The sequence below is a fragment of the Periplaneta americana genome, chromosome 14, assembly GCF_040183065.1.
Source record: "Periplaneta americana isolate PAMFEO1 chromosome 14, P.americana_PAMFEO1_priV1, whole genome shotgun sequence".
NCBI classification, from domain to species: Eukaryota; Metazoa; Arthropoda; class Insecta; order Blattodea; family Blattidae; genus Periplaneta; species Periplaneta americana.
Window position 1 is genome coordinate 118,013,838 of NC_091130.1, and position 11,628 is coordinate 118,025,465.

Genomic DNA, 11,628 nt, shown 5'->3' on the forward strand with positions numbered 1-11,628 from the left:
TTTTTTTAAGATTTATTTCCACCAAATGTATTGTATATTTTATGTTTTTTACTTTTCCCACGTTAAATACGAATTCGCGGTAAATCTGACTACACTATATCGGGCTTTTATTGTATATACTATTCACATAATTTTACATTTTTTTATGTCTATGTTCTTTTTTCAGTTTCTTGGCTTAATATATTATATTTCAAATTGTTTAGAAGATAAAAAGAGTCCCTCTCCATCTTCACCTAACAAGGTTTTAAAGAATAAAATAATCGTTACCAGTTATGAATTGCCGAAACCTCACATGTCCAGACAATTCAGATTTCCCCCCAACCCCCAGAAAATACTGAAGACAAAAATTAAAGTTCATGTCTGACAAACACTAGATCTTATTATTATGCTTCCATAATAAAAATAATAATTTCAAAATACCAAAGGCTTTTGAAGATATTAAGTCTTTTGTGTCTCCTAAAAAAATTATACAAATAGAGATGTAGGGATTCTGCAATTCACAATACGAGAAATATGTATTATTATCACAGATATTGACCATATAGTGGAAACATTATTGAGGATTTGTGGCATTTAGTTCACACCAACCAGAATTTAAGTTAATTTTTTTTCTCATTGTTTTAAGACATTTCCAAGGTTTACCCATATAAAACAATAACTAGTAGTTTTTTTTTTTAATTTCCCTTATATCACACTGCACAAGGAAAAGCATTGTAACTCACTTTTGGGGCATTCTGAGTTATGATGTTCGAAAATACAGAATATCAAGCTACATCATATAGAATTGGTGTTATTTATTCAACTGTCCGAAAACAGGTCTAACCTCACAAGTGATACCAAGAAGGCAACATGTATGAGGCAAGTAGGTCAGGGGTAATAGGATAGGGTGACAAGTTCCTTTCCTCCTCCACAAACTAGCTACATATTACACTAGTCAGACTTCAGATGCATACAAACAATTGTTCTTCCTCTTGACACATATCAAGTGAGATGTACTGTCTGATAATAGATGTACATATCAGCTAGAACCTCAATCAGAGGACATATAGCAATTATCGTTCAATTATCTTCATTAGTTCCTATATGTTAAAAGCAGTTGTTTTTTATCTTATCTCAAAAGTAATTGATTTTACCATGGAAAAGAATCATATGTTGAGATATGATGTTATTTCACGAAAGTTCAACAGTATTATTAAATTTTACCTTGATATATGTCAGTTTTTCAGGCCTAAGACAGATGACTCATTATTTAACTCCATAATTTTATTGCTGATTCAATACCAAAAGTTTTCTCATTATCTGAAGAAACAATCTAAAAGGCATATTAGGCCTATGTAAAGGGGAATTTACAATAACCTATTTTAAAATGAATAAACAAGAACAAGAATTACGAATTAGGAAAAACAAAGATCTTGCAAGGAATGAAAAAATAACGGGACAAACAAAAGTCCCATGAAAGTAATTCAGAATTATGTTGTTGTTGTATAATGCCTGGCATTTGACAATGAAGCCATTAGCACTCTTGCTCTCCAGTACTTTTGAATTAGGTCTTTCTCTCCAGATAGTGTGCTCCAGGTTTTCAGAATTATTGTATGTGTAGTTTTTGATATCCAGAAGATTCTACAAACCCCTATGTATGATCTAAGTATTTTCCACTATAAAAGGAAGTTAAGCACGTACAATTTAATAGTAGGCCTATATGACTGGAAAATAGAGATAGTTACTATTACATATGGTTATAAAACAGCAGCTAGCATGGGGAAAATTAAGTTGCGAGATTTTTGTTATCTCATTGGAAAACAAAAGGGTAAAGGAAAAAAATAAAGTAATCCTATACCCAGATAACTACAGTGGTCAAAACAGAAATAGGCATGCATTTACCTATCACAAGTATGGATCAGAGCATTATCAGACTGATATTTTACACAAATTTTTGGAGAAGACCATACCCAGAATGAGAGCGACTAGATCTATCTATTTCCTTACTGAAAGGAGAAAACAAGAATCACTGATTTTCACACCACAAGAATGGTACATGTTAGTGACATATATTAAAGTCATTGAGAAACCATACATAGTAAAGAAAATGGACCAGAGTGATTTGTTTGGTTTCAAGCACAAAGTTAATACCAAGAATTGGTCCATTAAGTCAATAGTGGGAAAGCTGTTTGGCCTAAATTAAAAAAAATTGCTGTTTGTGGGGGGGGGGGGGGAATTATGGTATGTTCAAATCCATGACAGAGCATTCAAAAAGGCTACCAGTACATCAGTTTTTGTGTGACAAGCTTACTTCGAAGAAATCCCTATCTCAACTGCAAAATAAAAGGATCTCAAATCCGTTTGTACGGCAGGAAAATTTATGTTCCTTATCATTCATTCTACGATACCATCTGAAACACACATAGCAACCAGCTAGTAATGTCACTCTGAAGAAGACTTGTACAAAATGATAAGACAGCACTATCAAAGCCTGCTGTAAATTTCATTACTCACTATCCAACATTGTTGTGCAACTATGTGACTTTGTATTTGAAACATGATTCATATATTATAAAACAGAGTTAAAATAGTTTATTAATAAATTATTATAATTAGATTATCCTAATGTTTACTGAAGTTCAGTATAATACTGTTGTCTGTTCACATATCCTTGAGATTCTGATGAAAATTGTATTAAAAATCTGCATTTATACAGTATATTTCTCATTTTTTTAAGTAAGAATAAAATTAGTTTCTAGTTACGTTAACCAGAAAAACACATAAAAACACCGCAACTCAGAAAAATGAGCGACACTAAGACATTTGATGCTATAATAAAAATATTTACAAATCTTCAAATGTAAAATTATCACCAAATATTAATTATTAATGTTAAAATAAGCAAGTTAAAAAAGTTGTGATCAAATCCTGAGAGTCCTTTGTTTTTGCTACCCAGTAAAATTGTGAAAAGTGAGTTACAGTGTTTTTCCTTGTGTAGTGCGATTTTTCAAATTATTTTTTAAAAAGTTAAATTCCATTTATTTCTACTAAACTGTCTGAACTACTCTGTTAAGAACAAATGATTTGTAATTAGATTACCTCCTTGTGATGCACACTGGATAAATGCTAAATGATCTATACTATTTGAACATTATTAAGCATAATGTATTATGATATAATTAGCACTTTTTAAACACATTTGAAAAGAAGGAAGTTTCTGTGATTCAGTGCAGCAACATTTAAAGAAGGCATTTTCACCGATCTTCAAATCTACAATCACTGAAGACCCACCGCTCAAAGAAAAAAAAAAATCTTCGAAACTAGAAAAGTGGCACGGTAATGCAATCAAAAACTCAACTGGAAATTTTGAGCAGACAGCTATATTCAATTGGTGGAGATACGGTATTGGTATTTGTGGTAATAGGGTGCAGTATGTCCCTGTAAATTTATTTTCTGCATTTTCATCTGGATTTCTTTCTACTGAACCTTGAAGTTGTGGCCAATGAGCTTAGGGAGAGATTTAGTAAGGATATACCACAAACTGAAAGACAATATACAGGGTGTATCTAAATTGGTGTCAAATATTTCGGGGACGTGTTCCTAACATCAAAACAATTAAAAAAGTTAATAAGAACATGGGTACGAAAACCATTCGTTAGGGAGTTATTAAAGGATTTGTCCCTTCATTGACCACTGATTGTTTGGTGGTTTTTTGTTTGTTTGTATTTTGTAGAGCGAAGAAATCAGAAGAAAATGTATTCTGTGAGTGAACAGAACGAAATGATTTGCATCATTTAATTGATGATGTGCTTCTGGATGTCATCCAACGAATGTGTTTTAACACGATGCTGCTCCAGCTCATTTCAGTCTGATAGTTTGTAATTCCCCAAAGATGTATTGGTTGAAGGGGATTCATTGCATGGCCTGCTCGATCGCCTGATTTGAATCCAATGGATTTCGTCTGGGGACATTTAAAGTCCCTGGTTTATGCAACTCCTGTACTTAATGTTGATATTCTGAGAGGGTATCCAAACTGGATTTCACGAAATACGAAACACTCCAGGAATTTTCAACAGAGTACACCAGAACATGTAACGCAGGTTTAGGGGACACATCGAAGCAGAAGGAAGCCACTTCGAGCGATTTTTGTAACATTAAATTTTGTCTTGTAACTCTGAAGTAAATTATTTTGAGACCAATGTTCATATGAACTTTTGTAATGTTTTGGTGTCCCCGAAATATTTGACACCAATTTAGATACACCCTGTATACAGCATGCTTGCTGACTATTGTTAATTCACGAGCAAAAATTAAAAAGCACATGAAAGAAAACCAATTACAGCACTGAGCAGTGTTGCCAGACACTAGGTACACATATTCCAGGTATAAGGGTGAGGAGGGGGGGGGGGAGCCCTATGTTTCTCTAAATGCGTCAAAGTACTGGTTAGGCATGCAATTCTATTGACAGCTTTTTAAAACATTATACATTTAGACAATTATCTATTTCACTGGCTAGAACTATGTATTAAGATGATGTTTCTTCTATCACAAGATTATAAACATTTTCTATTTATGATTTAGCTTCAAATACATTTTCCAAATTATAAACTGCTCAAAAATGAATACGGATATTGCAATTAAAACCACAAATCATAATCATCTGTCATTTATTCCTAAATATAGTCATGTAATAGACTCAGTGGTCGAATTGGGCCAGTATGAGCTGGAATGGCATATTACTGCTAAAAGTCCTTTAATAAATAACTTTAACATATACCGGTACTTCATATTAAGGTAAGGCCAATTGTTTGAAAGTACTGTCCTTTTCATTCCAGTGGCACTTAATTCGGAATTACCATTTTCGTCTTTTAAATTTATCTGAGCTGTCGACAGCTAATTTATCTGTGGAAATCACCTTCTTATGCTTCACATGTAACATCAGTCATCTTTCGTCACTGCTGTTGCTTATCTCTGGTTTAATGAAACCATTTCCATGAGGTTACATTTCTGTATTTTTAATAACTATCTAGACTTGGGTAAAGTTCTAATTTTGTGTCGCGTGATTATCAACAAGTGCCTTGTATCAAGTGAATTTTCGGGTCAGAGGTATCTTTCCTACCATCTCTCAACTCTCCACAATGAGGTCCTGTGAAACCTTATGGGTAAGAAAGAGACCTGTAATTTATGGAGCAAAAGTAAGGGGGAGAAAGCTTCAGAAGCTGGTGCGGAGGGAGGAGGTGGCAAAATTTGCAACCATAACTCTGAAACTGCTAATTCTCTGCTTCAACCTTAAACATCTAAAAGACCTGAAAAACAGGAAACTGTAGATGAGGCTTACAGTAGCAAAGCGGTGCCGAAGTGAAAAGACCATGACTTAGAAACACTCCACCTAAGGCACATCATGCCACTGAACAACTACAAGGAGGTAGAGGCGACAATCTATGGCCAGTCTTACCACAGTCTTTCGAGATGGCAGGCAGTATGAGGGATTTACTGAGGAGCAATTCCTGGAATTCTCAGATGCTGTGTGGAAGTTGTAATTGGGATGCTCGAAGACAATGTCCTGCTCAAGTTTGAGTCTATCAAGTTGTGGAGGAGATGTCTAGAAGTCACTTGCTTGGACTAAGGGTCCAAAGAGTGGTTTTGTGGGTGTAGCTTCCTAAGCTACAAAAGACTCTGCTCTGGACCCTGAGAAAGACACATCCTCTAACCCAAAGTCTTGGAAAAACTATAGCGGTCTGAAGACCTCCAAATGGCACGTATACAAACAAATGAAAAGAGGAGGAAAAACGACTTCTACTAGTGGTGGGATTGGATCCTCAATAACTTAACTGGAAAAGATTGATTTTCAACCACACTACAGTCAATTCAATGTAATGTAAAGTACTAAATTGCAACTTCAAGATTTTTCCTCCATTACTTGATCACCTGCATAAATTTAGTAATTTTATAGTTTTAGGATCACTTCACTACTAACACTTTCTTGAATACAAGCATGTTACAGATATCACAATAGTCAGTCATTTTGTAACTGTTAGCTGACACATTTTGAGACGATTTTCGGGAAGGCTAACACAAATTTTTCCTCAAGTATTTTCGCGAAAGTTTCAATTTGTCCTTCCATCGTCCCCAAACAGAAGTCTGTTCAAAATGTGAAGAACTTAGAGACAAAATAAAGACCCTTATCTTTAAGGAGAATGCAAAGTGAACTGTGGTTGCTAAACACACAGTCCATAAGTGAAGAGCTAGCAAATTTTTCAACAAAATAGACTCAGAAAGATCACTATGCAATGGAAGTGGGAAAGTAGCAGCATTAGGTTTTGATTATATGCAGAACCCTTTTCTCCCATTTTTACCTTTGCAGGAAGTAATTTATTACCAGCAGCTCTGGATCAACAAGTTCTGAATTCATAAATTCAAAACCGAAAAAGCTACATTTTACTCTTACCAGGAAGAGAAAAGTCACAAAGGCCCTAATGAAATATGCAGTTTGTTGAATAACTATTTGAAGGACATTCGAAATAAAGTTGAACTCCACTTGTTCTGTGATCGTTGTCTGGGGCAGAACCAGAACAATATTGTGTTACTGTTTTGCAAATTCTTGTACTAGCAGAAAGATTTTCGAAAACTTAAAATTTACTTCCTTCAATGGGGCCACTCCTATGTGACCGAGATTTTAAAACAGTTAAAAGAAAATATGCCGTCATGATCAGATCTATATCTCACAAGAGTATAAAAATCTTATAGAATCAACTTCAAATATAAACAAATTCAAAAGCAAAACAGGCCACACATAGAGATGTGGCTGATTTCAAAACTTCCGTGACCTATTTTCTTTAAAAATTTCTTGCCAATCGAAGTTACACAAGAGCAGTTTCTCAAGAGAAGAAGTGTTCTTTGCAGTGAACAACTATTATGAATGTTTTACCAGTGAAGAATCAGGAGTTGTGACAGACAAGCCTTATACTGACAGTATGGTATAAAAAGATTTTTTCTTGAAGAAACAAGCACGAGAAGGCTTCTCGCTGTTCATGCCAGATCCAGAAAACAACCCTGTCTACAGAGAAAAACTTTCTAGCAATATCAAGAAATAGAGAACATCAGGAGCTCTACCAGTACATTCTAGCCAACTACAAAGACTTCTACAATTGTGTTCCTGCATATGGAAAAGGACCACTTAGCAGCTTCTAATTTCAGATGTAATCTTTAAAAAACAGAGGAGTATTCAAACTGGTAGATTTTTTTTACGCCTTTGGTATGATCACATCCTAAGCAATAAACTGTATAAATATTGAAGTCCTGTGTCAACCGGATCATGCTCAAATCACTGTCTATATTTGAAACTAGAAAGCTGCCAAATGGTACCTTTTCATATGCACGCACACAATTGTAGCTTTCCTCACAATTATTTTGCCTATTACCGGTATATGTTCTTTTAGACAGTGCTATTTGTGTTTTTTAAATTTAGTTTCCATAAAAATACAAGTTTAAATTATAAAAGTGGACTTAATCCTTCACAAATTCAGATTCATTTTGAAAATGGGTCATCTCTCAAAAGAAAAATAATTTCACTGGACATCCTGTATGACCAACAATGATTTTATGTACTTTTTAATACATGTCTAATGTCCTTTAATGATACATACAAAATTATTCTTTTACTTTTTTGCATTATAAAAGACTTAAAATAGTTTTTTACTTCTTCTGCAAAATTAAAGAAAAAAAGTGGAGATGATCCCTTTTCAAAATGACCGATTCAATTTTAGGTGCCAATCGCACTTCAAGTCCAGATATCTAGCCACAAGATCAAAAAAATTTTGTTCTCAAAAGTGTACATGGTGTCACTCATCACTGATATAAAATCATTTCTTTTATCTGAGCTCAGGGTTTTCAATTCAGTATAGTTGTAAATTACAGACACTTTGGAGTCTTATAAAGATATGGAAAGAATAACTGCAGTTCTAAAATGAAATTCACAGAAATTTTACAGAACACCTGCATGTCACTGTCACTTCTGTCATAAGTACCAAATGAAGCCTAAAGAGAAAACTAAAATTGATACTGATTTAAACTCTCCTTATTTCAGTTCTTATTTAGAACTATATACTTATACTAGAAACATTTTTGCTACAGGGCTCCTACAAAAGACCTTTCTGGTTTCGAACACACATAATTTACATTCTATGAAACTGAGGTGCATGAAAAATAGGACCAATGGAAAGAGAAACTCAAAAAGTTTAGTTGTGACAACATTGTTTTCCTAGTTGGTAACAATGTCTCATAACATAAACAAATTTGTTCATTGCAGAGGCGAAATGGCTGCTATAGAGGAGAGAAACGCTTAATTTTCATGTGTACCAGTCAGTTATTAATGTGCAACAGCATTACCGAACAAAATTTGGTGCAGATCCACCCAGTGGGCCTGCAATCCGTAAATGGTACACTGATTTTAAAGCAAGATTCTTTGCAAGTGGTTGCGATTTCATCCATACTGACTATAGTTGCTGCAAGCCCTAAAATCAGAGGACAAAGTGCTACGAAGAAATTTCTGCATAAGTATGCAGACTTTAATTGAAAACGATAATGAATTTATTCATTCCGTGGTGTTTTCTGACGAAGCCACTTTTCATCTTTCTGGTAAGCAGAACAGACATAACCTCAGAGTCTGGGGGTTGGAAAATCCATGTACCTACGTGGAACTTGACTATAGGCTTGATGTGTGCCGTGTTACCAAGGGGGGACACATTGAACATCTTTAAGGTGATGAACTAAACTTTTTGAGTTTCTCTTTCCATTGGTACTATTTTCATGCACCTCAGATTCATAGAACGTAAATTACATGTATTCGAAACCGGAAAGATGTTTTGTAGGAGCCCTAAATTTAATTAAACATTTTAAAAATATTCATATGTTCAGATTTTCTTCCTCGCAATCAATTTAATTCAAAGAATGTTATGCAACCCATCGACTACATCCAATCCAATCCATAAAGAATATGGAAAACTATAACTGAAGAGAAATTTGAAGGACGGTATAATACCAACATCCGCAAATATAGGAATATATGAATTCAGATAAACATAAGGGTAATACATTGAGTGAAATGCGTGACGAACTCTTAAGTTATGAGCAAGGAAACAAAAAGCACGTAACAGAAAGGAAAAGCACGTGTTTTAAAATAATAGTTTGACAAGTTATTTGTATAAACCTTGTTGTCCTGGGTAGAAGCCTGCAGGTGGTGGATTTTGCTGCCACGTAGTCATCTGGTTGAGAGACTGCAAAAGTGACAAGACACAAAACAAAATTGGCTCGTTAGACTTATAACACAAACACAACAACCTGAATTGATGATTAAGAAACAAATGAAAATTCATAATTCACAAGAAGCGACTTTCAGCCAATATCATACTGTGACTTTGAATGGAACTGACCGAGTCTCAAACCCTATCAAGGATCCATAGTTTTCAGTAACAAATGGATTTACTTGCACACGAAATTCACCAAGTGTGTATTAAAAAAAAAACGACAAAAGAAAAGAAACAAACAAACAAGCAAAGAAAAGGGAAAAAAAGTGATCTTAGCCAAACGGTTACTGGTACTAATTAGCCTATGTTTACTATTATCCAAATTGGCAGAGGAGATCGCTCATTTCCTTACATTTTCTGCACTATATGAGTATCCATTAGGACTCCTACTTCTCACTGCCAAATTTCCTTTGCAGGCCTATGTAGAGTACTGTGATAATATTAATTCTGGATAAAACTACAATGACATAGTTAATCGTCTCTGTCAATTTCGCAGCTAGCCATAATTAGTACGGTAACTGGTTTGACTAAGATTATCACAAAGAAAGATAATTATGTAAATAGTAAAGGCCAAGCGGCCGAGGTTATGTGACAATGTTAGTGGGTTAATGGAGGGGATATAATTTTAAGTAAGTAGACTACTTAACCCTGTCACATACCTCGCCTCATGTCACTTAACTATCCCCTCAACTAACTCACTAACCTTGTCATAAGTTATAACTCGCCCTTATGTCACTTAACTATCCCTAAACGGCCGAGGTTTGTGACAAGGTTATTGAGTTAGTTGAGGGGCTAGTTAAGTGATATGAGGCGAGCTAAGTGACAAGGTTAGTAGGCTAGTTACTTAGGCTATATATCTCCTCAATTAACTTACTAACTTTGTCACATACCTCGGCTGCTTGGCTGTTCCTTTCTGCATAATTACCAGAAAGAAAAACAATCGCAACCGAAAACCGCAACCAAAAGGCAGAGCACCACTTATTCACAATACCCTAGTCTATTGTCTCACTGAATTATTAGTAGCTACACCCCATATAACGTAACATGTAGAAGATACATCAATATAAACGAATTTCCAAACCACTGTGCAAATGTGCCGCAAGGAAAATGTAGACTACCTCTTTAATAATAAGGCATAAATATATTATGTCTTATACTCAAATGCCAATAGGAATCATCTCAGACTTGTAACTTTACCTACACTATGCGAATAAGTTTCTTAGAAATAAATGTGAAAAAATGATGCAATGATATAGCCCATGGGTCTTATTTCCTGGGACCTACTTCAATTCACGAAACTTCGGATTTGATTACTGGAATAAACGTAATTGAAAAACTGGCGACTGTCTGCATTAGGCATTGAAAATGTACCGTATTTAATGTTACCTAAACATTAGACCTCAGTATCTCATAAAGTATTTAAAATGGAGTGCAAGTCGCATTGCTGTACCTTCAAAGATTGTTCTTATATTATAAGAGTCGGTAAGGTATAGTAATTCACACTATTCAGTTTATCCGGGACCGTTTATCCTTAAAATCAACAAAGATATAAGTATTCCAAGAGATAATATGAATTCTTGCTTTATATAGCGGCGGTGCTCTGTCTTACCGATCTGCAACGAATGACTTCTACTTACTATACATACAACTTTTACTAAAATTATATTTCCAATGTAAAACAGGGATAAATCGCAATATAGCGAACGCCAGTAGGGGAAGAAACGGATAATACACTGCAAGGTTATGGGAATATGTTCATTACGAAAAGTTCTGACTTTAGTACGTACATTCATTAAATGTAAGTAACAAGAATCATAAAACCACTCAACAACAAGTACACTTATTTTGTCAAAACACTGCCACTGTCAGAAACTGCAACGATAACAATATTATACCTGGCAGAGTGTCGCACCATTCGCGGTTGAGTCATCAATGTCACAAAATTATTACTATGGAGGATCAATAAATATTGTGCAACAATAATATCCTCATTTTATATACTTACGTTACTTGACAGTTGTCAGGTATGACTGCTGAAACTATTTTATACTGATCTAATTTCACTGATAAATATTAGCACCAAGTTCTCCTTTTCACTTCCCTAAATAGTCTGGAATTGTCCAGAAATTACAGACACTCTGGCCAGATATTTGGCGTCACATCAACGCCTGCGCTCAGATGTATCAAGGGTTTCCAACATGTCGTGTACCATCATTTACAAACCTCTGTAACAAGAAAAGTTGCATGCAATAAAAATACAAAGAATAAAAAAAGTTTTAACAACTAATTTATCCTAAGTTCTGTGAAAATGTATTTAATTTTTATTAACAGCCATAACCGTTGT

The 11,628-nt window shown here is 34.6% G+C and overlaps 1 protein-coding gene across 1 annotated transcript in view; it reads right to left on the reverse strand.

Moving 5' to 3' along the window:
- LOC138713703 (protein lifeguard 1-like) overlaps positions 1-11,475 on the reverse strand; it is a 53,525-nt gene extending 42,050 nt beyond the window's left edge. Inside the window, exons 1-2 of the mRNA XM_069846002.1 lie at positions 11,290-11,475; positions 9,188-9,254 (exon numbers count right to left, since the gene is read on the reverse strand). Of these exons, the coding sequence (XP_069702103.1) occupies positions 9,188-9,242 (55 nt within the window). The 5' untranslated portion in view covers positions 9,243-9,254; positions 11,290-11,475. The remainder of the gene's footprint in view (positions 1-9,187; positions 9,255-11,289) is intronic.
- Between the last annotated feature and the right edge of the window lie 153 nt (positions 11,476-11,628).